The sequence below is a fragment of the Carassius auratus genome, chromosome 43 (genome assembly GCF_003368295.1).
Source record: "Carassius auratus strain Wakin chromosome 43, ASM336829v1, whole genome shotgun sequence".
In the NCBI taxonomy this organism is placed as follows: Eukaryota; Metazoa; Chordata; class Actinopteri; order Cypriniformes; family Cyprinidae; genus Carassius; species Carassius auratus.
The window spans coordinates 13,943,681-13,971,170 of NC_039285.1; the positions used below are offsets into that span (position 1 = coordinate 13,943,681).

Here is a 27,490-nt window from a genome sequence, read left to right on the forward strand (position 1 = left end):
GAAATGGAAACATTTTTTATAGTCTCTTAAAAGTGTCCTATTTGGCTTCTTACACTTCAAACTATAAAGTTAACATGACTATTGTTATGCTGCACCTATATGCCCTTTAGAAAATCAGATTTTAATTTGGGCTTTAATAATGGTTTGCTTTATTAGTTAAAATGATTTGTTTTTGGTGGTTGTGTGACATTGAAATGTTTGGTGAAGCAGCCATGTAAAACTCGAGTTGTGGGTGGAGTCAGAGACTGTTTTGTCTGTAACTACGTGCGTGCACGAGCTCTAATGTCACAGTAAGTACATTACATGCTTGATTTTGTGACCTTTTTTTAAAAACTTTTCATATTAAATTGAGGCTTTGAAACAGGAGCAAGTGAATATGGGTTGGTAAATAAAAATGAAAAAGTCTCTCTGATTGCTTGCGTCGTCGTTGCGCTATTTCAAGTAACGTTAACTATGTATCGACATTAGCGGGGGCAGAACGTTTTTAGTATAGATTTGTTATTTTTGTTATGATTTTCACGGTTTAGTACAAATACATGCGATATATACTGTGCTTAAAGGAGTTCTTCGAGTCTAAATCTGTTGTTGAAATCTTTTCCTCCTCAGAAGTTTTAACAAGTTAGGATTGTGTATGTTGCATTATTTTGTGGAATGTGCTCATTTGTGAGGTAATTTTAACATTTAACTCGTAAGGCAATGAAACCGGGAAAGTGTGGCTTCTAGGTGGTCATTTTGTGGTTTCCGCTGATTATTCGCTTCATCCTGCGTCTGCCCTGTCACAACAGCACACAGACTTCATGCTGAGACTTAAGACATACACTAACACAAACCACACACTGTAAAACCTGTGTCTAAGGCATTATAATGCTTTATAGTTATGGTGGTAACCACAGGCATTATAATACATTACATATATATTCACAATACTATTGGTTTGCATATACTGCAGTCTGTTAGACAATATGCACACTACTGATTGAGTGCATAAAAACCGAACATTACATTTCCTTAGTTATTATGTTTTAGGATACAATACGGACCTATGCTCTACAGGTGCAATAATTAATATTGCCATTGACAGTTATTGTCATTATAGGTCATACACTGTACTTTTGACTTTTGTGCATTATAAGGCAATTACAGGTATTTATTAAAATATATGAATTGCATTGTATTTGCAATTAACAATATATGGATTGCAATGTGAATTATAAAGGATTATGATTGTCCTTAGAATGCATTATAAATACAGGCTTCACAGAAAATGTTTTCATGTTTTTCGTCAAATCTGATGATAGTATAAGATCAGTTTCTAGCCATTAAGAAAATGCAGTAACATTTTATTTGAAGGTGTCCTTGTAACAGTGTAATTACAAAAATAAGTACTGAGCATTGTTAATGAACAACTTTTGGGTCGCATAATTATGACATTTCCTGTTATGAATATATAAAGTAACATACCAGTCAAAAGCTAGGACTTTTCTATTAATAATTAATATATTTGAAATGTTATTGAAATAAATGTATTATACACACCAAGGCAGTATTTATTTGATTTTTAAAATGTTGCATTTTCAGTAGAAGTTTTGAATGTTACTTATTTGATTAGTTTATCATCTGAAATGATAATTTATAATCATAAGTTTTATTTTTCTTAATCTTTTGTGCTTATTTCCATGTTTAACGGGAAAAAAAATCTCAATGTGGTTTCATGCATTTGGACCTCTATATATAGTACAAAGAATGCTGACCCAAAAAAAAAAAAAAGGCAGTTGTGGAAAAAATGCAGTTTGTTCTGTCTGAATGAACAAGGAATTGACTTGCACTTGTGTTGTCTCTCTCTCTCTCACACAGCAGATAAAATGAGTGAGGATGTATATGAGGTCCCTGAGGGGGCGGAGTATCGTTATCTAGTGCAGGACGAAGAAGAGGAACAGATACAGTACGTCCGTCGCAACTATGTCAGTCCATTCCTGGTGGTGTCGCGTAGGTGCATGTTCTTCATCGGCTGTGGCGTGATCGCGCTCCTCTCTCTTGCGGGATACCTGGCTTACGTGGCTGTGACTCCGCCTCCCAAAGTGGCAGAGGTGAAGACGGAGTGTGGTTGGCTGCGTGGGAGCTGGAAAGGTGGAGCTTATTCTTTTAAAGGCATCCCATATGCCGTACCCCCTGTGGGTGAACGTCGCTGGCGACCCCCGGCGGACCTAATGGAGGCGGGACAGTGTTGGAAGGGCATGTACGATGCAACTCAATTTCGTAGCATCTGTGCGCAGGTGCAGCCCCTCCGAAAAGACGGAAAGGTCATGGGACAGGAGGACTGTCTGCATCTCAGCGTGTGGACGCCGAGTCTAAAGCCCACCAAACCACTGCCTGTCATGGTATGGATCCACGGAGGGTACCTCCACATGCTGAGTGGCCAGGAGAGAGGATACTCACCCACTGAAGAGCTGGCGGCCCGCACGCAGACAGTGTACATCAGTCTGAATTACAGGCTCAATGCTTTCGGCTTCATGGCCCTGGAGGTGCTTAGGGAAGGATCTCCCACCAATTCCTCAGGTAAGACCCCTACCTGTCCCGTTCACTCAGGCCTGCTGTCCATCTCATTAGCTCTCTGCTTGTCACTACAGCATATTGAAATTCAGAAAACGTCACTGCATGTGCACGGTTCTCAATAGTAATTCACTTACTGGCATCTTTCTGTTTGCTGTTAAAGGGAATTATGGCTTCATGGACCAGATCCAAGCACTTCAGTGGGTCCAGAGAAATATCCATAACTTCGGTGGTGATGCTGGAAGGGTCACCATATTTGGTCAAAGCTCAGGTACAACATACAGTGACATCTAAAAGTATTTGAACACTTGACATGTCTAATTGTCAATGCATAAGTCAGGGTTTTTCAAACTTCAAACTTAAACTAAAATATTATATATATAATATATAATAAGTTAGACATATAAAATGTACTTTTTAATTGGAGAGTACATATTATATAAAATCTAATAATAATAATAATAAATCATATTTATTTCTAACTGTTAAATGTACTGTGAATGTAATACAACAAAATAATTATGATCTAGTCTCAATCCTGACCATAAAGATTCATTAAATGTGTTAAAACTGCTATGCTAAAATGCTAAACATTGATGTTGGTGGGTGATACAACCAAAATCTGGTATCAAAATATAATTATTTTTGCTGGCAATATGGTTTTTACATTTGCCAATTTTGATGTCACCACAACAACTAATACTAGCTATAAATAATATAAATAAAAATGTATCAAGCTTACTGAATACAAGATAACAAATCAGTGACAAGCAAAGATTCAATTGAAATAAACTGTGCTAAATAAAAAAATTAAAATAACACTGCAAAGTCTTCACTGTATGAATTAAATAGTTGTTGATATTAAAGCTACTAAAAGGTTTTTCAGTCAAGAACAGTGAGCTGTTTGATTTACATTAATGTCACAGATAGCAGTAGGTATATTACGCTGCTGTCACTTTAAGACCTAATGCATATATTCAATAATTGAATTATTTCAGATTTTCTCAACTGGTTAGATTCACTTAAGACATAACAAACAGTTTTTACCTAAATACTCACCAAGACCATATTCTGTGTGTTTTTTTTTTTTTGTCCATTTACATGCAAATTAAAAACATAAAAGACATCATGGCAATGGATTAACAATTTGTTCTCATGATTTATTCATTCATTCCTTTGCAAGTCAATGTGACTGACTGCGTTAATGTTAAAAAAAAAAAAAAAAAACAAGATTAATGGCAAGCAAATAGTGGAGAAAAATAAATAAATTCAATGTATTTGTTATGCAGGTGTCACATATGCAATAAATCAGCACCAAAACTCTTCTTGAAGCTGTGCTTCGGCTATGCATAAAAGGTGAATACTGTAACCTGTTTATATGGCCGGCAAAATAAATTTGCACTGCTAATGCATTTGAAACCTTCCCTTGTAAAAAATAAATACATTTAATATACTTTAGAAAGAGTTTTTGTAAACTGAATGTGAGGTTTTTGGATGTTTATATGTTATTAACCAATAAAAAATTTATCATAGTTAAAATGTATATTAAATTGAACATGAGTACTATTTTTGACCGATTTAAGTATGACTTTTAAGTACATCTTTATATGCAATTTCATAATTGCTTCTATTGTCTATGAAATATGGTTAAAGTGTATTGCTGAATGTACTGACAAGCATACCATTTATGGTAATCATAAAATATACTTTTAATGTCATTTGTACTGAAACTTGTATGTCATGGATTTAAATATATTTGTAAATACACATTAATGATGTTACACACAGGTCATTTAAATGATATACTTGTACTATGTAAATGTATTATCACTACAGTTATAAAATAATGAAGTTCCCGTTAAATTATATGGAAGTGCATGTGCTTGAGTATGTTAGTAAACACATCAAAATAAATGTACTTTTAAAATTAACAAAAAATCTTTTAAACAGCATGATTTAAATATATTTTTTATTTATTAATTTGACATTATTACAATGTGCACTTTTTTTTGTCTACTTAAAGGGATAGTTCACCCAAAACCTTGGAACACAATTTAAGATATTTTAGATTTAGTCCGAGAGCTTTCTGTCTCTCCATTGAAGCTGTGTGTACGTTATACTGTCCATGTCCAGAAAGGTAATAAAAACATCATCAAAGTAGTCCATGTGACATCAGAGGGTCAGTTAGAATTTCTTGAAGCATCAAAAATACATTCTGGTCAAATAACAAAAACCACAACTTTATTCAGCATTGTCTTCTCTTCCGGGTCTGTTGTGAGCGCGTTCACTGCAGTGTAGTGATATCCGGTTTGCGAACAAATCACTCGATGTAACCGGATCTTCTTGAACCAGTTCACCGAATAGAACTGAATCGTTTAAAATGGTTCGCGTCTCCAATAAGCATTAATCCACAAATGACTTAAGCTGTTAACTTTTTTAATGTAGCTGACACTCCCTCTGAGTCAAAATAAACCAATATTCTGGAGTCAGATCGATAACGAAAGATAGACTCGTTCTCGAGTCAAGAACCGGTTAAATTAATTACTCCAGGATATTGGTTTATTTTGACTCAGAGGGAGTGTCAGCCACATTAAAAAAGTTACCAGCTCAAGTTATTTGTGGATTAATGCTTATTGGAGATGCGAACCATTTCAAATGATTCAGTTCGATTTGGTGAACTGGTTCAACCGGTTCACTAAGAAAAAACGGTTGAATCAAATTATTCATTCGCGAACCAGATATCACTAACACTGCACCGTACGCATTCACAACAGACCCGGAAGAGAAGACAATGCTGAATAAAGTCGTAGTTTTCGTTATTTTTTGACCAAATTGTATTTTTAATGCTTCAACAAATTCTAACTGACCCTCTGATGTCACATGGACTACTTTGATGATGTTTTTATAACCTTTGTGTACATAGACAGTATACCATACATACACTTTCAATCGAGGTACAGTAAGCTCTCGAACTAAATCTAAAATATCTTAAACTGTGTTCCAAAGATGAACGGAGGTCTTACGGGTTTGGAACGACATGAGGGTGAGTCATTAATGACATAATTTTCATTTTTGGGTGAACTATCCCTTTAAGGCCCGCCTTCTGGAATACTAGATGTGCTGTGATTGGTTAGTTGGGCCAGTGTGTGCTGTGATTGACAGTACTCAGTGCCTGGTCGGGAATTGCCTTGCCTCTTACCAAAGCTACCTGCTGCGAGCTTCAGTTTAAATATTGCGTCTAAATCAAATTAATTTGAGCGCGATTTAAACCCGGGTGTCTCCAACATAGTGATAACACTCGTTGTCTTCTCTAGTGCAGCTCTACCAGGTCTCATCCCATTCATCGATCTTTGTGATACCACAAATCCCGGGAAAATATGCGTTGTAGTCCAAACGTGTTGTTCGTTGTAGTTTTTACATTTAAGTTTAGTTTATTTTAGTTTTGAATTGGACTTTGAGCTTTGTAACTTTACAAATATTTTATGCGCAAAAAAAACAAAAAAAACAAAAGCATTACAGACTAACTAAAGTTAAAAAAGTGAAAAAGCATAATAGCACCCCTGCATAATAGCAGTTTTTCTCTCCTTTTGTGATCATAAGGAGGAACTTCGGTTTGGACCTTGATGATGTCTCCACTTGCCAAGGGACTCTTTCATCGCGCGATTGACATGAGCGGCTCATATGTGTATAATGCTTCCCTGGAGTCAGCAGAAAAAGTCAACTTCAAATTCCTGCAGAGAACTCGCTGCGAAAACGCCATCTGCCTGAGAGAACTAAATATCACTCAAGTCCTTCAGGTGAGAAATGAATGGCTGAGTTTGTAACCTTCCAGAGCAAGGCAGCAGCAGAGTCATGGCTGACTAACAACAGCCTCAACCTATCGGCCCCTGCATCCGTAAACTCTCTTTGATAAATCATCAAACCTCGACCGCCTGCCAGAGCTCAGTAAACGCTCATGAATTCCCAATGAAAATCTGCCAATGAGGTTTAATTTCTCTAAATGGTAGTAATATATCAGAAATGGGTCTGTGGTTGAATTAATGTCAGTGATTTGTATCTGACTTAGGCAATCCCGTGGCAGGAGTACCCATCATGGGCAGCCGATGAATTAGCCGATCTTCCAGTCAAAGGTGTTTTTCTTGGTCCGGTAGCAGTAGTTGACAACTATGTTCTCAAAGCTCCTCCGTTTGAATCCTGGGAGAAGGGTGGAGCCGGAGCCTATAATGACGTCCCATTTGTGGTCGGAACAACTGAACAGGAGACTGATTTTAGGTAACCAGCTTTGTTCGGATTTCAGTTATAAGTTTTAAAATGACAGTGTTTTTAAAACTGACAGGATTGTTCACCATTTAGAATTGAATTGAGAAAGGCTTTAAAGTTCAGGAATTATAATTGAGTTTGCAAGGAGAATGCAAAGTTGTAATTTGGATTTTCATTCAACAAATGAAGAAATATAAATCATATAAAACATTTTGATTATTTCTAGATTTCTAGAACCCTCTTCTTCTTCTTCTGAGACCAAATTTTTGAATTTATCTCCTCCTAGACTTTTAAAGCTACAGCCACCAAACTTGGGTCAGATCTTCAGACTGGTCTGACTCGGGTTGCTATATCTTTTCTAACTTATCCAGCTTACGTTTTATGTAAACCAGACTATCAAACCACCTAAAATCCCATAGAGTTTCATTGAGGGGGTGAAAACTTTTATAAAGTAAGACTTATGGTGTGATATGAGCTGTCTACTGATATAGCAAAGCTTAACTTATGAAAAAAAAAAAGTCAACCAAGTCTACCAAGCTAGTTTTAAAGTGGTCTTGGCCACTTTTTTAGCATGCTAGTCTGGTGTTAGCTGTTTTTTTTTTTTTTTACTGATTCAACTGGTTTTAGCTGGATTCGCATAGAAATATACTAACATCTAACTAATGTTAATCATGCTATAAACATGCTAGCATCATTCTAGAATTATGTAAATAATTATGCTATAATTTATTAATCTTGTTAACAGCATGCTATTAAATTGCTAAACATGCTAACAAAATGTTAGTAACTTGTTAATCATGCTAGAATAATGCTAGCAACATGCTAATATTTTAGAAACATGCTAGTAATGCTATTCATACTAGAAACATGCTAACACCATGTTAGTAACCTGCTAATTAAATTCTAACAACTTATTAAACATGTTAGAAACATGCTAGCATCATGCTTGTAACATGTTAGTCATGCAAGAATCATGCTAGAATCATGTTAGCAACATTATTAATTTGTTAATCTTGTTAACAAAATTTTAGTAACTTGATAATTATGTTAGCAACATGCTAGTGACTTGCTAATCACTTTAGTATAATGTTAACAACATGCTAATGACTTGCTAATCATGCTAGAAACAAGTTATCACCATGCTAGTAACATGCTAATCAGGTTAGAAATATGTTAGAAATTTGTTAAATGTGTCAGAAACAAGCTGACGCCATGCTAGTAACATGCTAATAATGTTATAATAATGCTAGCAACATGTTAGTAACTTGCCAATCATGATAACAACATGCTAGTAACATGTTTATCATGCCAGAAACATGCTAATTACTTGCTAATCATGCTAGTAACATGCTAACGATGTTAGAAAACATGCTAGTAACATCCTAATCGTGCTAGAAACATATATATATATATATATATATATATATATATATATATATATATATATATATATATATATATATATATATATATATATATATATATATATATAATGTATATTATGTATATAATACATATTATAATCAAATAATAAATAATATTTTATTAATATACTGAGTGCATGAGGTGCCACATACTTTTTTAAATTATTTTTTTGGCGGAGTATACAGGTGTAAATATTCACTTTTACTTCACGCCATGAAACGTGATTTTATTATTGGAATTTTGACTATTTCTAAAAATATTATGACGCTAATCTTATTTATTTGTTATTTTCTTTGATATGGATAAACTGATCAAAAAAGCTCAACTCACTGTCTTGCGCTGGCCGCTTTGTAGGCTATTTAAAAAACAAACAAACTTGAATTTAACAAACACAAAATGCTCTAATCATATTTCTGAATTAAATTAATAAAGAATCTTAAAGAAATAAGACCACTTTGCCATTAAAAACCAAAACTAAACTATTATTTTGGCAGCAGAACTGCCGGACTAACAGATTGTGCTCCCATCTTCTTCCCTAGCATGTGGACATGCTCATTTTTCTGAATAAAAATATGAAATAGGTTATTGTTACAGATGTTAAAATTACTGTTTACGTAAGTGCCATCATTCAGACTGTTCACACTATGTTTTAGCGCATACTGTGTTTTAATCCTATATTCATGGCTGAATTAATCTGTTCTAATCTTAATTAATCTGTAGATTTTTTTTAATGCTATTAATGTTCAAGCTCATTTTTAAAATACAAATGACATAGGCTCCTACAGCCTTGTGAGCAGTTGATAATCGACAGACTGTTATGTTAATAAGTGCTGTCATTAGGTTATGATATATTAATATGTTTCAGCAATCATACAGCCATCAATTGGCTTGGGTTAGGATAGACCTTTCTCTAATATATTAAACAGTTTGTTATCATAAAGATTGAAAGCCTGAGTAGTCTCTTTCCCTCTCTCTCTTTTTATGGGTGTGTGTTCATGCTTGCATGAGTGCGTGGGTGCATGCGCGGGAGGGGTGCGATTCTCGACTACTAATCGAATAATACCCAGCGATTATCGACTATTACTATTACTTATCAACTATTACATATAAGTGTACGTATACTATGTTGCCATTTTTAATGTTTTGTCACAAAATTTGTATTAGACTAATGAAATTCCTTCAAATCAATTCAGTTAATTCCCTCTTCCTGTCTTTAATACTTAAACTCAGATTTTAACATCCTGTGGAGTGCGGCCAATTCATTGCATTCTGATTTTGTCTGTTTACTTTAGTCCTCCATATGAAAACATCTCAACATGGACTTGGGGAGACTATCGGTGGATTGTGACAAGTAAGTCATAACAGACACTAGTCAAAAGAGTTCAGAAAAGGTACAGGTGACGAGGGAGCTTCAGAAGAACAACAGTGAGCTGCGCTCATGAGATGTTGTTAGGACATATGTCAGTAAAAATTAATTTTCCTGTCCTGTCAACCGGTATACCGGAATGTCATAGTGATGTTGTCAAGTCTTATATGAAGTTATCAATAAAGTGATTAAAGCTGCCTTAAAACTGTGCATGCAAATATCTGTTATATGAGTCAGAATTAAGAAATTGGCTCTGAAATGCAGTGGTTTTCAAACCAGTGCTGCAGCACTATCCTTTAACAGACCCGATTCAACCCATCAGCTCATTAGTAGAGACTTTAAGACCTGAAGAGGGTCAGAAAAGGTAAAGAGAGAAAAATCAATTCAGCAGTGGCAGCTCTTAAAGTAATAGCACCCAAAATAACCTAATAATCAGATGCTGTGATCTCTGTTCATCAAGGAAGAAAAAAAATCAGGAAATCAATTACTTTTGTAGCTTTAAGGGTTAATCATTATTTAATTTAGAATTTGGTGTTAAATTTCCTACTTGCTGAAGGGCACATGTAGCTAAATATGACATTTAATGGGTTTATGTGAAGATTGTTTTAAGTTCACTTAAATTAGAGGTTGTTATTTTATTTTAGTTAAGTCTAATAAATCTTCAAATTGATAGATCTCAATTATACCGGAATGTTGAATGGCTAGTCAATGGTTATAAAAAAGGAAAACTGGTTAAGGAATAAAAAATCATAGAGAAATTGGTATTAAGATTGGTATTAGTGAAGTCTACAAGTTTTTTCTCTGTGTTGATTGTTCACTCAGATAAACTGACCCCTTTCGGAGAGGCCCTGACCAATCAGACACTGAATCTGTACAATAGTTCAGCTCCGTGTCCAACCTCTGACCGATGTCCAGAGAGACTCTTCACCACCATGGTCTCTGACATGAGGGCCACCTGTCCCAGGAACGACCTGGCTAAGAGAGCTGCAGGTTCAAATGAATTTTTCATTGCCAAGTTCACAATTAAAAAGGAATTGAGCTTTATCAGTACTCTGAATATCTTAGCATTTGTGAGTGCCAATAAATATTTCATGGTAAGTGGCTGTATAATAAGCAGGATAATGAACAGTGAGCTGCTTTTGCTATTGAGTGTAGATTATGCTTACGTTTGTGATCCATAGTTAGTTTTTTAAACCTAAATCATGTATTTCAGGAGCCTTAAAGAGTCCAGTGTACCGTTATCTGGTGACTTACACTCCATCAAAACAGGCAAACCCCTCCAGCTTTCTTCCCTTCCCCAGTCGCTTTGCCTTTCATCTTCTAGACAGCCTGGCCTTCTTCGGGGGTCTTGAAATGGTGCTGGGGACCCTGTCACCGGCTGATATCAGCTTCCAGGAAATGATCACCAAGTATTTTGTACATTTTGCCAAAGAGGGTAAGTTTAATGGGAGATCTCCCATACTAATAATAAAACAATTGAAATCAATAGCAAATGCTTGACCCTGTGTCTTGAGGTTTAATGTTTTGAGCACATTTGCTACTGTACAAAAGTTTCTAGTTGCTGAATGAAAACTAATCTTTTCTTCAACAAGCATGCATTATATTGATCAAATGTGTCAGTGAAACATTTGTAATATAACAAAATAATATTATTTAAAAAAATGAAGTAGCACAGCCATTTTCATCATTGAAAAATAAAATGTTTCTTGAGCAGCAAATCAGCATATTAGAATGATTTCTGAAGATCATGTGACACTGAAGACTGGAGTAATGATGCTGAAAATACAGCTGCGCTTCACATTTTACAATATATTGTCATAGAAAACAGTTATCTTAACAGTATTTACTGTATTTTTGATCAAATAACTATGCAACTATGATGAGCATACAAATATATTATTAATAATCTATTATTATTATTATCAAGAGTTGTTGTGCATCTGTTATTCAACATTGTTTTCATCAATGAAAATAAAAACAAATCTTAAATTGTTTTCTCATAAAAGAACTTTTTTTTTTACTGATACAATATAAACATTTTAAGAAAAACCTCCCATAAACTCTTTTTGTTGAAACCTTTTTGTTAAGCCACAATCTGTGAGAAATCCAGTATGCCTATTATACTTTTATTATAATGATTTGTAGTTAAATGATTTATGTCATACCATTGATTCTGATTAATTGGTAATTTGCAGTGCATCATGGGATGTGTAGTTTCTTTCTGTTAGATCCCATCAGGATGCCACTGCCAAGTCCAGAAAAGTTGGATCAGATCCCACCAGAAGATTTTGTCTGCTATCCAAAACTAGTTTTCTGATATTGGATAAATTAGTTAACACTACATTTTGTCTGATATCCAAATCAGTCATCAGCTAACTCTTTTAACACCCACAATTATTATTATTATTCAAATGTTGATATTATTCATCACCAAAGTTAATGTTAACTAAAACCAAAGTAAATGTTTACTGAAATAAAGTATATGTTTTGTTTTGTTTTTTAATATTATTATTTCAGGTAGTTGCCAAGACGATATTTCCTGTAGTTTAAGCTGAAATACCAAAATAAGAAACTAATAAAAAGTACTTCTGGAACCTATGCTGGTTGAAATTGTATGTGATCACTGTGATTAAATCTCGCCCATAATTTTCCAAAACTCTTGCTAACCTCACAGGTAGGATGCCCGAGGAGTGGCCGGAGTTCCCCTCACGCGTCGCCCTGCTGGACAAGAACATTTCCTTCGTAACAAACTACTCTCGCGAGAGGTGTGACCTCTGGGAAAAGAATGGCTTCTTCTCATACGCCTGGATCAACTGAGCCACATCACTGGTTACATCAATCCATCCACTGCATTTTCATCTGACAGCGTGACACCGGCCAAGCTTTACTGCGTGATTATTCAGCACTGATATATCTGAGAAGACTTTGCAGAGTATGGAATGTATTTTGCACAGTTGTTTGCACCTACAGAAAAATAGGTCAGTTTCTATAGGAAAGGAAATCACAGAGATCTCTTGTGTCTCAATAGTTTCTCCTAGACCGCAATGAGCTCAAACAGAGACTCAGATCCATCTAATGTTGAAAGTCTATAAAGTTACATATCTATTTTTTTCCAAGATCAAATTATCAGAGCTATTTTGTAGCTCGGTTTTCTTACTGCATATCAAAATATATTCTTTATTTTGGGATAAACATCTGAGACAAACTGAAAGGGGATAAAGGGATTCTTCACCAAAATGTGTTTTGTCCATAAATCTATTATTCAGGATTTTTCTTGTTTGTTTGTAACACTAATCGGCTCCATTCATATATTTACCGAATATAGCCAGTCTGCTGTTTCTAAACCTGTTATTCTTTGATTGTGTGCCTAAGTAAATCTAAAGCTTTGACATGGAGAGGAAGCCAGGGATACAAAGGGATAATGCGACTCTCTTATCGCCCTCTTTTAATTTAACTGCTGTGCAAAAAAGACTGAAGGAGGTTTTATGCTTACATTGATCTTTTGTTTGTATGTAGATGCATTAACAGATGTTTTTGTACCTGTGATCAAAGGGTCTTCTAGCACTCCTGAGCAGACTTAAGAGTAAGAAACATCGTAACGTCTTCACATACAGTCTGAACCGGGAACTGTTGTGTTTTTATAACAGCCCCATTTCTCTGGCACAGCTGAATGAATGCAGAGGTCAGAGGTCGTTCCGCCCCTGTGCAACAGGACGAAAGACATCCGCTGAAAAAGAGCACAAGAAAGCCCTGACCCACATACAGACTCCTTTTTAACCCTGTAAAGCCTGACATATTAAATAAGTGCAAAAATAAGATTTTTTTTTTTTTGGAAGTTTATTTAATGTTTAGACAATCTTTTTTTTTTTTCTTTTTAAGTTTGACATTTTTTACGAATACATGAAAATATTTAGCTCATACTCCAAAAAGAAACACCCGTTTTATTCAGAGGCTCAAACTGATCAATTAAGAGGGAATTATGACACAGAAGGCTTTATAAGGTTAACATCAGCGAGGCCAATCCTCTACTCGTTTTATTTTTTATTAAGGTTCAACTGTAAACACTCACTCACTGTGTGCACTAATTATTCCATTACCACTCTTGTTCGTTTTGCACTTTATCTTAATCCTTGTGTCATAAAATGATTGTTGGGTTTATTGAATGAAAGTCTTAAACGGCTGTTGTGGGGGATTTCAATCTTTATTCTCACAAATCTCAATAGATTCTTCTCAACAGGCTACAATAAATAGCTTTTATTTCAGACTGCAGTTGGATTGTAGTTCTTTATTTTCAAATTTAGCACTGGGATACAAACGAACAGGCAGACAAATACCATTCGCCAGCTCCCGGTCTGGCATTAACCCAAGAGAAAAAGGGAAGGAAAGCTTTAATGCATGTACTAGAAAACAGAACTGCACATGCACAGAACCAGAAAACAGACGCCAGTGGGTGAATTTTAAATCAACTATTTTGACAGCTGTCAATCAATCACCTAAACTGAGGGCCTCTTATTAAACTGTCGTTGATTATATCACGTCACTGTTAACCTCCTCAGTCCGCTTGGTTTCTTGAGCATTTTCTCTGTGAAAACGAGTGAATGCTGGATCCAGCACCAGTGTCTTCGGCTTATGCTTGCATGCAAAACAAACACGGTTCAGTTTAAAATCATCGGTCCTCCTAACAACTCAAAGTCCCAGGAATCAGTCACTCACACATCCGCATCCACAAAAAGCCTCAAGAACACGTCCTTGACATGCCAGAATATATTGCACAATATATAACGGTTATTTTATCACTTAACTAATAATGTAAAATGCATCAAAATTGAATAGACTGCATTTAGGAAATGGGCTCCAAATATTCAAAATGTAGAAATACACAATATGGGGTTCCCTTTCCTTGTTTACTGAATGCACTGAGGTCTTCGGATACCGTTAAAATACAAAAAGAAAGCCATAAGAACATACTAGCACTCCAATTATGCATTTAATTCCAGACAAAATACTTATTTGAAATCAAAGACCAGTACATGGCAGAGAAAACAGGACTGTTGGTTCAAACAGAAAGCACTGTGATTCTGAAGACAAACTTTACACTCTTTCCAGTGCTTCAAATAGAAATTAAAATACTGTCAGCAAGAGTGTCTACAGTGGTCTGGGGAGAGACTGGAAGCTCCCGGGTCTTGGTCTTTCTCTCTCTCTCGCTCGCTCGCTCAGATGTGGGTTCATGGATGAAAGACAGACCAGATCCAATCAACAATGATGTGCATCCTGTTTAATACAACTTCCGTTTCAATCTAATGCAGTCCTTTCAGTAAGATCCATAGCGATCCTGAACACACACACGATCAGATGGAGTTAATACAGCTGATGTGGAAGTGTGTATTTATGTGTGTGTGTGAGAGAGTAGACTGAAATGTGTGTGTTCACCTGAATGGTGTTCATAACTCCGTTAGCCAGCACTGCCATCTTCCCTGCGACAGTCTTCACACCTTGCTTGAACTGAGCGATGTCCGGACCGGAGGGAAGCACGTTGTCAAATCCTGATGAGCCTACAGAGATGTAAACCAATGAAACCGAGAGGGTTCCACAGTCATTTTATACAATAGAGCAACAAATCGAAGACTTTTCCATTTTATAATCTAATTATAACCAATATTGCTGAAGACAGATGTGTTTACCAGAGGAATGGACACTGCCATCACCAAACAGGTCAGCGGAGCTGATGGAGGTGCTTCCAGACATGCCTTCTAGACGAGTCTTTGCTTCATACTAGGGAGGAAAAATTATATATTTATATAAAACTGTAAATGAATATTATTTAAAAATACTAATATTACTGTGTGTGTGTAAAAAAATACGTGACAAATGTATACATTTAAATGATTACAAATGTGTGGACATTTTTGTAGAAACCATGTTACACTACCATTCAAATGTTTGGGGAAAGATTTTCTAAATTTTATTAATCAAGGACAAATTAAATTGATCAAAAGGGATAAAGACATTTATAAATTCTGAAATTATGTACTTTGGAACCTTCTACTCATCTAAGAATGCTGAAAAAAATATTACACAAATTACTAATCCACAAAAATACTGATCAGCTAAAACTTGCAGTATATTATCTAAAAAAAAAAAAAAAAAAAAAGATAATTTATAATATAAAAGATTTATTTAATCCTTATATTACAAATAATTGTTAATCAACAAATATTTTAGTAAATGTATAAAACATTATATAAAATATGTATGTATGTGTATAAACAAAAAGGGTAAAATACAAATGTTATACAATTCAAATATACTAAAATTCATCTATATATTAAAATGTTATAAATTGAAATTATGTATCACTATATTAACAAAACATACATAGTAGTATATATATATATATGTGTGTGTGTGTGTGTGTGTGTGTATCCTTTACAATATATAATTACAGATTAAATATGTATTAAAAAAAGAAAAAGATTAGTGTGAAAACCACCAATCATAGACTCAGAACTCAAGCTGTAGTGGGCTCACTGTACCTCTGGGTTGCTCTCACGGCCGAAGAACATGTCAGACGAGATTGCTTTAGCATTGGCAAACTTCTGTCGTGCTTCGCTGGACTCTGTGACAGGCACAGACGCCTCAGGTTTCCGTCGGCTGGGCAGCCTGAAACACATCGTGTCAACAGTCATAAAAAGCCACAAATCAAATTACCGTCTACTGGATCAGGAGGTTATTCAACAGACCTTTCTCCGATTGGCTGGATGCTAGAGATGGTGACCTCACTGTCTTTAGGCTCCTCCTTCTCCAGAGCCCAGGAAGAGAACGATGATCCTCCATCATTGTCCCACCGTGAACCAAAGCCGTCTCCTGAGGTGAAGGGGTTGTCCTTGTACCTGAGATCACAATGATTGATACAAATGACACTTGCATATGCTCACATTCACAAATGCTGTCTGTCACAAACATACTTGGGCGGTCCAGAGGTGAACCCGGGCTCATCAAACATGTCCAGCTTAGAGCGAGAAGAGGATTTGACTCCGACCGGGGTCTCCTGCTCGATCACCTGCATCTCCGCCATCACGGAATGAGACACGGCACTGCGGACCATCAAAGTCACATCATATCAGCCTCATTAAGCCGAACGTACCATAAAATGAACAAACAGACACATCGCTTATCATCCCGGGCTATTCATCTGCTGCAGACAGTGATGTCATGCTGGAGGGGAGTGATGTGATTAATGTGACAGTGGTTAAATCGAGGCTGTCGCCGTGTCTTTACCTCCTGTTGCCGAATCCCATGCCCAGCCTCTCCGCCTGTTCCTTCTTCTTGCCCTCAAGGTTCTTCAGTTTCTTATCCTCCATCTTCCGGTCAATCTCCAGCTCTTTGTAGGCCAGTCGCATCGAGGCCACTCTGTGAGAAAAGAGGGAATGCAATCAGAAAGAAGGTGAGGATATAGCTCTGAGTGCACGGTTAGAGAAGTCATCGCCTTACTCAAACATACACTTGACCATTCTATAGACTCTTAAAAAAACATCTGCACAGCATCACAGCATCTGCACACGTCCAAGAAATGTTGAATGTGTGGCATCTGGAGACTCACATGGACTCTTCGGCTTGTTTCTTGGTCTCAGTGGTCTGCTCCTCTCTCATTTTCTCGGCCACCTGGGCTTGTTTTTCCACCTCAGTGAAGCTCTTGCTGCTCACCTTCTGGGCACCAAGACCCTTTTTAGCGCCAAGCTGAAATCAAAATGGTAACAGTGTAAAGACATTTATTTATTACACTCTGAACAAAGTAGCACCTGTAAGCAGAACCATGAATTTTGAGGTTAAACTACAATATATGCTTCTATAGATGGTTTATAACTCATGTATATTTATACATAAAAGTACAAAACACATACTAAACATATTTTGTTCCATTCATACAGTATTGTTCAAAATAATAGCAGTACAATGTGACTAACCAGAATAATCAAGGTTTTTAGTATATTTTTTATTGCTACGTGGCAAACAAGTTACCAGTAGGTTCAGTAGACTGTCAGAAAACAAACAAGACCCAGCATTCATGATATGCACGCTCTTAAGGCTGTGCAATTGGGCAATTAGTTGAAAGGGGTGTGTTCAAAAAAATAGCAGTGTCTACCTTTGACTGTACAAACTCAAAACTATTTTGTACAAACATTTTTTTTTTCTGGGATTTAGCAATCCTGTGAATCACTAAACTAATATTTAGTTGTATGACCACAGTTTTTTAAAACTGCTTGACATCTGTGTGGCATGGAGTCAACCAACTTGTGGCACCTCTCAGCTGTTATTGCACTCCATGATTCTTTGACAACATTCCACAATTCATTCACATTTCTTGGTTTTGCTTCAGAAACAGCATTTTTGATATCACCCCACAAGTTCTCAATTGGATTAAGGTCTGGAGATTGGGCTGGCCACTCCATAACATTAATTTTGTTGGTTTGGAACCAAGACTTTGCCCGTTTACTAGTGTGTTTTGGGTCATTGTCTTGTTGAAACAACCATTTCAAGGGCATGTCCTCTTCAGCATAGGGCAACATGACCTCTTCAAGTATTTTAACATATGCAAACTGATCCATGATCCCTGGTATGCGATAAATAGGCCCAACACCATAGTAGGAGAAACATGCCCATATCATGATGCTTGCACCTCCATGCTTCACTGTCTTCACTGTGTACTGTGGCTTGAAAATGTTCCTCCATTTCTCTTTAGGCCAGTTGATGTGTTCTTTGGCAAATTGTAACCTCTTCTGCACATGCCTTTTTTTTAACAGAGGGACTTTGCGGGGGATTCTTGAAAATAGATTAGCTTCACACAGACGTCTTCTAACTGTCACAGTACTTACAGGTAACTCCAGACTGTCTTTGATCATCCTGGAGGTGATCATTGGCTGAGCCTTTGCCATTCTGGTTATTCTTCTATCCATTTTGATGGTTGTCTTCCGTTTTCTTCCACGTCTCTCTGGTTTTGCTCTCCATTTTAAGGCATTGGAGATCATTTTAGCTGAACAGCCTATCATTTTTTGCACCTCTTTATAGGTTTTCCCCTCTCTGATCAACTTTTTAATCAAAGTACGCTGTTCTTCTGAACAATGTCTTGAACGACCCATTTTCCTCAGCTTTCAAATGCATGTTCAACAAGTGTTGGCTTCATCCTTAAATAGGGGCCACCTGATTCACACCTGTTTCTTCACAAAATTGATGACCTCAGTGATTGAATGCCACACTGCTATTTTTTTGAACACACCCCTTTCAACTAATTCAACTAATTGCCCAATTGCACAGCCTTAAGAGCGTGCATATCATGAATGCTGGGTCTCATTTGTTTTCTGAGAATCTACTGAACCTACTGGTAACTTGTTTGCCACGTAGCAATAAAAAAATATACGAAAAACCTTGATTATTCTGGTTAGTCATTGTACTGCTATTATTTTGAACAATACTGTGTATATATATATATATATATATATATATATATATATATATATATATATATATATATATATATATATATAAATTAGTGTCAAAATGAACGTGTTAAATGCAGGGTATTCTTTTTTTCTAGGGTTGGCCGCTCCACTCACAACTGTTGCTTCTGTCTCTTTTCTTTTCTTTGACAAGAAATTGAGTTTTTTTAGACGCAAAACGTATTTATGACCACATAAAACGGGAGACTTTTCAAACGTGGACTCCAACGTGGACACTCAGTGCCAGGCACTAGTGAAATGAGTTCAGAAAAGATACAGGTGACGAGGGAGCTTCAGTAGAACAACAGCGTTGTCAGGACATGTCAGTAAAAATTGTTTTTCCTGTCCTGTCAGCTCTTATACTGTGCTTGTAGAACCTGATATTCAATTGCACAAACAAATGTGGCACCTCGTGCTATAGCCTGTATCACAAGCGCAAAAGAAACTATCAAATTATACATACAGTGGGGATCGAAAGTTTGGGCACCCTTTGCAGAATCTGTGAAAATATGAGTAATTTTCAAAAAATAAGACAGATCATACTAAATGCATGTTATTTTTTATTTAGTACTGTCCTGAGTAAGATATTGTGCATTAAAGATATTAACATTTAGTCCACAAGACAAAAAAAATGCTGAAATTATTAAAATAACCCCACTCAAAATTTTGGGAACCTTTGGTTCTTTATACTGTGTTCTGTTACCTGATGATCCTCGACTGTCTTTCTGTTTTGTGATGGTTGTGCGTGAGTCTCTTGTTTGTTCTGAACAGTTAAACGGAGCAGCGTTCTTCAGAAACATCTTTAAGCTCCTGCAGATTCTTCAGTTTTCCAGCATCTTTGCATATTTGAACCCTTTCCAGCAGGGACTTTATGATTTTGAGATGCACTTTATCACACTGAGGACATTTGAGGGACTCAAACACAACTATTTAAAAAGATTCAAACATTCACTGATGCTCCAGAAGGAAACAAGATGCATTAAGAGCTGGGGGGTGAAAACTTTTGGAATTTGAAGATCAAGGTAAATTGTACTTAATTTGTGTACCGGGAAACATATAAGTATCCTCTGTTGCTTACGAAGGGCAGAACTAAATGGAAAAAAATTATATTTCAACAAAATAAGACAAATTTGGCCATCTTCATTGTGTTCAAAAGTTTTCACCCCCCAGCTCTTAATGCATCTTGTTTCCTTCTGGAGCATCAGTGAATGTTTGAATCTTTTTAAATAGTTGTGTTTGAGTCAAAATGTCCTCAGTGTGATAAAATGCATCTCAAAATCATAAAGTCCCTGCTGGAAAGGGTTCAAATATGCAAAGATGCTGGAAAACTGAAGAATCTGCAGGACCTTAAAGATTTTTCTGAAGAACGCTGCTCAGTTTAAATGGTCAGAACAAGGGACTCATGCACAACCATCACAAAACAGAAAGACAGTCGAGGATCATCAGGTAACAGAACACAGTATTAAGAACCAAAGGTTCCCAAACTTTTGAGTAGGGTTATTTTAATAATTTCAGCATTTTTTTTTGTCTTGTGGACTAAAATGTTAATATCTTTTATGCACAATATCTTACTCAGGACAGTACTAAATAAAATATAACATGCGTTTAGTATGATCTCTCTTATTTTTTGAAAATTACTCATATTTTCACAGATTCTGCAAGGGGTGCCCAAACTTTCGATCCCCACTGTATGTATAATCTTATTTTTATTTTTTTAAGTTTCTTTATTTTTAGGCAGAGCTACGGTTCTAGTTTCTGTATAGTGCTGCAAGACTGACACCTACTGACTAAAACTGAACACTGCAACATCAGGAAGCACAATTCCCTCAACAGGAAGTGACTGAGGGCACTGATTGTTCACCTACCCCTTTCTTTGCAGCGGCTGGCTTCTTCTTTCCAATAATGGAGGGTTTCACTTCTGAAAACAGACAGCATTGTCAGAAAAAGGTAAACGGGAAACCATTTTCTCCTAGATTATTCCAGAGAACACAACTTCTCCAGACAAGGATCATTAGTGCATGGCGATAGAGCCAACGGTGCCCTGAGAAATATCATGCTGGCAAAGCCTGAGGAAAGAAAAGAGGTCACACCTCACATAATCAATTCGATTTTAAGAGCAAGAGTGTGTTTAAAGTGTATTCATGAACACTGGGAACATCCATGCAGCATTAATATTGCATATTGATTCAATGAGTTACACAAATTAACCATAAATTGTGGTGTCTGGAAGCTTTGTGCCAAGACGAATGCTGAAATCGTTCTTCAGATTTACATCCACTGCATCCTGATCAACAATGAAAAGCCTCTCTAATCTCAATCCAGACCAGAAAAACACAGCAGAGCTCTGTGTCCAGTCTGGAAAGTGCATGACAGATCTTTATGAGATCAGAAAACCCTACTTTACACTACTTCTTTTGGTCAGCGAGTAAGTTTACACTCCAACTATGGGAAAGTGGGATAAGATATGCCACTTCTGAGTGGAAAAGGAAGGAATAGTTCACCCAAAAACAGAAATTGTTGAGTTCAAACAGCTGATAAAAACATCTCAATCTGCACGATTGTACTGAACTGTTTTTACTTCTAAACGGTGCTTGATTTGTGCATATTTCACTCCCGATTCAGAAAAGGTGGAAAAAAGATAGCTTGATGGATTTGTTTCTTATAAGCGTGCAGCTTTAATGGATGGACTGGAGTGGTGTGGAATATTGTGATGTTTTTAATCAGCTGTTTAGACTCTCATTCTGACGGCACCCATTCACTGCAGAGGATCCACTGGGGAGTGATTACTTTCTCTGTATCTGTTCAAATGAAGAAACAAACACAGGTCACAAAAAGTGGTTCATTGGCAACTTGCCCCACGTAAAGAGTCCGACTCAGAACTGGCAGACACTCAGTGAGTAAGAATAATTACATAGCATATAGATATGTATACATACATATAATACGGACGTCGTCGACAATAATAGTAGAAATGTTTGTAGTCGATAGTCATTAAAATGATCAATTTGAAAGTAATGTTCCAGGTTCAATAGAAGTTAAGCCCAAAATATACTTCAGTTTTTATGTGTAAACCAAGGTATGAATAAAGTGCATAAAGTTTATCATCAGCATATTATGTGTGTACTTTATAAGCACAGCCAAATTTTGCACATATAGCCCAAAAGGCTATGATTTCAGCTGTATTTTGTGTGTGTTTGTGTCAAAACTGAATTAAACTTTGAATTTTAAGTTCTATTAACAGCATATATTTCATAATGTTGATCAGTACTGAATTTCTCAATTTTAAATTAAGTCCCAGTCAACAATTGTGTCAGTGCAACAAATACACTGTCCCTGATGACACCCTGGACAGATTTGAATTGGTAAGAAAATGCATCATCATTTAAAAGCAGTAAAGACTATTTCTACGGTAACATCAAGCTTTTAAAATCTGAGCGGTTTTGCAGTAATATGATAAAGAGGAAGGGGTGGAGCCAAAGCGGCACACACACTCAAATTAAGTCTCAGTCAAGCGCAGAACCATGCTGCTTCATTCTGATCAGCCAATAGGCATCCTGCCATTTCAAAATCATTCATATCACCTTCTGGAGAATCTGCAGACGTCAATCTCATTGAGTCGTCTACATTAACAGAACAGACAACAGGCTTTCAATTCATTTGCAAAGAATGTTGCAGAACTACATTTGTTGGCTTGCTATTACACATACACATGATTTTAAGAGCCTTCAGTACATAGTTATGTGTTTCGGTCATATTTTTTAAAAATGTTTTTAAACCATGCAATTTTACAAGTACCATAGCATGTGATAATTCATTAGTTTTCCAAACAGGTCCTGGAGCTTGACTTACTTAGTGATTCACCAATGTTTGGTGAGAAAATACTTCCAAAATAATAATGGAAATTGTGTGGTGAAGGGAGAAATGTAATGTACATTCTGCCTGAGCGCTCAAGCATGCATTCTGGGAAACACTCACCTATTGTGGCTTTAGGACTTGTGCTCAGTCCTTCAATGCTTGGACCCTCTTCAGGTTCTGGTTCACAAGGACAAGAAATGATTAAATATAAAAGTACTGACAATGAAATGCATGCGCTTTGATGTGTAATGTGGTCCACTCACGAGTGCTGGTCTCTGAACTCTTAGGATTGTTCTGCTCCAGTTGAGGGGTTACAGCTCCATTCTGATCTGTTAGGGACGGGGACGCCATGTTCCAACTGCTGGCAGGCTGCAGGAAAGAGAACAAATATTACATTTAACCCATAATAATAAAGGCATATCTGCATGAGTGCACACACATATATGTGCACACACATATATATATACACATATATATATATACATATATATATATATATATATATATATATATATATATATATATATATATATATGTGATATATATATATATATATGTGTGTGTGTGTGTGTGTGTGTGTGTGTGTAGAGTTTGGTTCCAAAATGCACTAAATCCATTTTGATTATTTGGGTAAAATTGTGTTTTCTTTACCAAGAAAGTGGCAAGATAAAAACCACTATTTTCTGTTTCAAACTTTCACATAGCATCTTTACAATATGACATTAAAAATTCAAATCCAGATTTTGATTATCAAAGATTTATTACAAAATTATTTTTCTCCCAAAATGCAATAAATCCATGATACATTTGTTTTATTTTTTTCCAAAATGCAATAAATCCATTGAATCAATATGAGAGTCATTTTTCATATTGAAACTGATGAAAATACACAACATAGTAAGTTGATCCACATATGACAGCCTCTGAACTTGGTCAATGCTAATCTTATTTACAGGCACTGGACTAAAAATACATTTAGTCAGTCATCGCTCCAAAAATGAACTCAACGGGTCATCTTGTTAATGCTAAATTAACTACAGCAATAAAAGAAAATTTCATCATGAACAAGAACATGAACAATATCACATTCGACCACAGAAATTACATTTCCCTTACATTAAACTTCAAAAAGTGCATTCATCTTTCCCATGATTCATTTATTTAGTTGACTAGTGCTATGTGCTGTATTAACAAAAACATAAATACATGCAATATCACGTTCATAATCGAATGAGATTCATCTATTTTTTTTATATACAAGTACTCCTTTAGACATCAAAACTCAATTACAATTTAAAAATCCACAACTCTCTGTGTCCTACCAGTGTGTGCTCGTCAAAGAAGTCAGTCTCTCTCTTCTCTGTGGGTGATGCCTGAGCACAGCTTGAGTGGTCAATCCACAGCTACATGGTGAAAGAGAAAAAAAAAAAAAAAAAAAAACTAAATAAATGTCCTGAATGTAGCTCTCCAAATACTCACTTGTTGTCTGCTGTGCTTTCAGAACTAGAGAGTCTTGGAAGATAAAGCTACGTAACGTGGAGTTTGTTCAGAGACTCAAGTTCAAAGTGTATTCAATATCACAAACACCACAGCTGCATATTAAAAAAAAGAGATGAAATCCAAATACATCTTTGCATTACATTACATACCTAAACAGCAACATATTAAAACATGTGAAGAAATAATATATTAATATATTTTAATAAAGCCCCTTTCACACTGCACGTCGGACCTGCAATATTCCCGTAACATTGCCTGGTCGCCTTCTGTGTGAAAGCAACCACGTCCCGGAATTGATTACCGAATCAAACCCGGGTCGGGGACATAGTAACATTGCGGTAATCGATCCGGAACGAGCGCTGTGTGAACAAAAGCCAGATCTAATTCCGTATCGAAGTGATGACGCGCGTTATCGCGCGACTTTTTTACCGGCTGTTTTGAAGGAAGATCAACATTCGCGACGAAAACATATGTGCAAACTGTAATGAAGCAGAGATCAGTTAGTTCCTCACTTTCCGCGCTGACTCAGAGATCGTTTGCTTGCTTCATTTAAAGTATAACGTGCCAAGCATTGTCGACTCGTACATTACACGTTACGTGCTGATGTCACGTGTCATTACGGGATCTTTAAGGGTTGTGTGTGAAAGCATGCACATATACCGGGTCATCACTGGCAGTGTGAAAGTGCCAAATCTAGCGACCAGGGAACAATTACAGGAACGCTTTACCCCTGTATTTGCCGGAATGGCAGTGTGAAAGGGGCTTAAGTGTCAATCACATAAACAATAAGTTAAAGTGCAAGTAGTTCACAATTAGTAGGTTGCATGTCTGTTTTCAACATCAAAAATCATGCAATCAATCAAACTCTTCCACAAAAACACTAATCAAGGCAAAATAATATATGACCCATACAACAAGTTTACATGGTTTATGATACCCACAAATGTGTAGTTCTCTGAATTATTGGGGTTTAGACACTAAACAATCAGGTAACTTATAAACACAGGCCTGTTGTAAGAAAACTGACACACATGATGTCCGAGGTAAAATCTTGAAGCACAGCCAGTTTGAAAGATTCTGATTTTAGTGCATGTTAATAGCATGACACAAAAATATCTTTAAATTACCAATGCTGACAAAAACTCCACAGGGCAAAGTTCATTTTCTATGCAGTGATAATGCTGGAACAGCATGAGATTGGTATACTCACATCAGTGCCATACTTGGAGAGAGCAGCGTTGGCAAGCTGTCGAATCTTCTCTCTGTACATCTGAGCCGCACGACTGTTATACTTCGCATTGGTGTCATTGGTGGTACAGCCATGCTGGCGGAAAAAACCCATCTGAGCACAAAGAAAACATGGGAGTGATGAAGTGATGTGACATGCACAGTGTTTACAGGCTAGGTTTTAAAGGCAGAACTGCATGCATACTATATGGTAAGAAAAAGAAGAACAAACCACGTTCGTTTGTTTGTATTTAACACCATGCCAGGCCAAATTAGGTTTTCACCATTTATTTTTTTGCTAAAACTCTTAAAGTGTATTTGACTTAACTTGGTTTAAATAAATAAGTTCTCTCACAGGGTTAAAACCAGCACAATCTAATAAAACATGCTTCAGCGATAAAGGGACTAACCGCGTTGGCATTTCCTCCAACCTGCATACATCTCAGCTGAAACCAGCTCCAGTTGGAATCCAGTTCTGTGGATCTGAAAAGACAATATTCTACACTTTAACTCACCCTCTAATTCTCGCGAACGAATGAATGAATTTGACAGCATAATTTAACAAGTAGAGAAGTAGAGGTCCAGACTGACCTGATAAAGCTCAAGTGCACTCCCAAGGAGCGATGTATCCCAGAACAGTCGATGCACAGAAACACTCCATACGAGATACTGGCCCAGCTCGGGTTCTTAGCAGCACAGTCAAAGCAGGCCTTAAACAAACACACCACTTTAATAAAACTGACTCATAAAAACTCAAACTGACATATGTCTTCATATGTCCTCTACAGGTTAATAACATGGGCTCCATGCTACTAAATGGTTGAAATGCACTTTAAGACTACAGACAGACAGATGTTCCATGTTTATGTATGTTTATATAATCTAAATTATGATAATAAAAGTTTCAAAATACGTCCAACTGAACTGAAAGTACAGTAATCCGCGATATCATGCCCTAATATACATATTTTACAAATATAAATGATTCGATCCATCTTGGGACATTCTAGACAGGCATCTCCGCAGGTTTTGAGCTAAAGTTACATTATTACAGAATAATTTTCTATTTTTCATCGCCGTTGCGTCATTCTCGTGTAACAGACAGCCGGTAAACGAGTGATTTCTTTCAAAACAGCTCCTTAAGACCTAATAGCTTGTTAATATCAAGTCATTAGTGTTTGACAGCTTGTAACAGGTCTGTTTTACAGGTGTGATACTGGAAGTAAACATGATGTGTTGATTGGGACCCGGGCCTCATCAAACACCGGTTTAGCGACACACAGATGACACGTAATCCAACAGGAAACACTCACATGGATGTCTCTGAACAGACTAGAACGATACTATAAACATTCACAGATAGGTTTCAATAAGATCTGGTATGTTACCTTGTTTGTAGGTATGGAGCGCAAACGTTTAAAAATGGTGAGAATTTCTGTCTTGTTCGGTTCTGACGCCATCTTGCCTAAATGCCAACTGAGCAGAGCGGAAACAGAAACCAGTGAGGATCAAAAAGACTAACCGGAAGTAATATTGGTGGAAAATAGCAAAATAGAGGTCTCTCTATGTATATTTATATCTAGAATAAAGTTTTTGATGTATTATGACAACTTTTCCGAAAGAATGTAAGTTGAACGTGAATAAAGTATTCATTACAAAAATATGAATTTTACTTTTACATTATTTACATTTATTCATTTAGCAGACGCTTTTATCCAAGGCGACTTACAGATGAGGACAGTGGAAGCAATCAAAAACAACAAAAAGAGCAATGATATATAAGTGCTATTACAAGTCTCAGTTAGGTTAACAC

At 36.4% G+C, this 27,490-nt stretch overlaps 2 protein-coding genes across 4 annotated transcripts; one reads left to right on the forward strand and one right to left on the reverse strand.

Moving 5' to 3' along the window:
• Positions 1-205: 205 nt before the first annotated feature.
• Positions 206-13,863, forward strand: LOC113061755 (para-nitrobenzyl esterase). Of its 2 annotated transcripts, XM_026231165.1 has the most exons (9): positions 206-290; positions 1,855-2,556; positions 2,714-2,821; positions 6,151-6,347; positions 6,617-6,822; positions 9,528-9,586; positions 10,424-10,591; positions 10,815-11,036; positions 12,276-12,418. In XM_026231165.1, the coding sequence occupies exons 2-9, from the start codon at positions 1,863-1,865 to the stop codon at positions 12,416-12,418; spliced, it is 1,797 nt and encodes a 598-aa protein (XP_026086950.1). In that variant the 5' UTR covers positions 206-290; positions 1,855-1,862. The 2 variants fall into 2 exon arrangements, with proteins under 2 accessions (XP_026086950.1, XP_026086949.1); XM_026231164.1 differs by lacking the exon at positions 206-290 and having other exon boundaries at positions 1,863-2,556; positions 12,276-13,863.
• On the reverse strand, positions 13,784-27,221 carry LOC113061756 (ADP-ribosylation factor GTPase-activating protein 2-like). Of its 2 annotated transcripts, XM_026231166.1 has the most exons (17): positions 27,066-27,221; positions 26,269-26,387; positions 26,088-26,160; positions 25,661-25,792; positions 24,273-24,353; positions 23,214-23,319; positions 23,071-23,127; positions 22,677-22,715; positions 20,961-21,013; positions 17,202-17,338; positions 16,880-17,011; positions 16,567-16,695; positions 16,342-16,491; positions 16,135-16,261; positions 15,283-15,373; positions 15,032-15,153; positions 13,872-14,933 (listed from the first exon to the last, which is right to left on the reverse strand). In XM_026231166.1, exons 1-17 carry the CDS (start codon positions 27,135-27,137, stop codon positions 14,913-14,915), a joined length of 1,641 nt encoding a protein of 546 aa, XP_026086951.1. In that variant the 5' UTR covers positions 27,138-27,221; the 3' UTR covers positions 13,872-14,912. The 2 variants fall into 2 exon arrangements, with proteins under 2 accessions (XP_026086952.1, XP_026086951.1); XM_026231167.1 differs by lacking the exon at positions 22,677-22,715 and having other exon boundaries at positions 13,784-14,933.
• Positions 27,222-27,490: the final 269 nt, after the last annotated feature.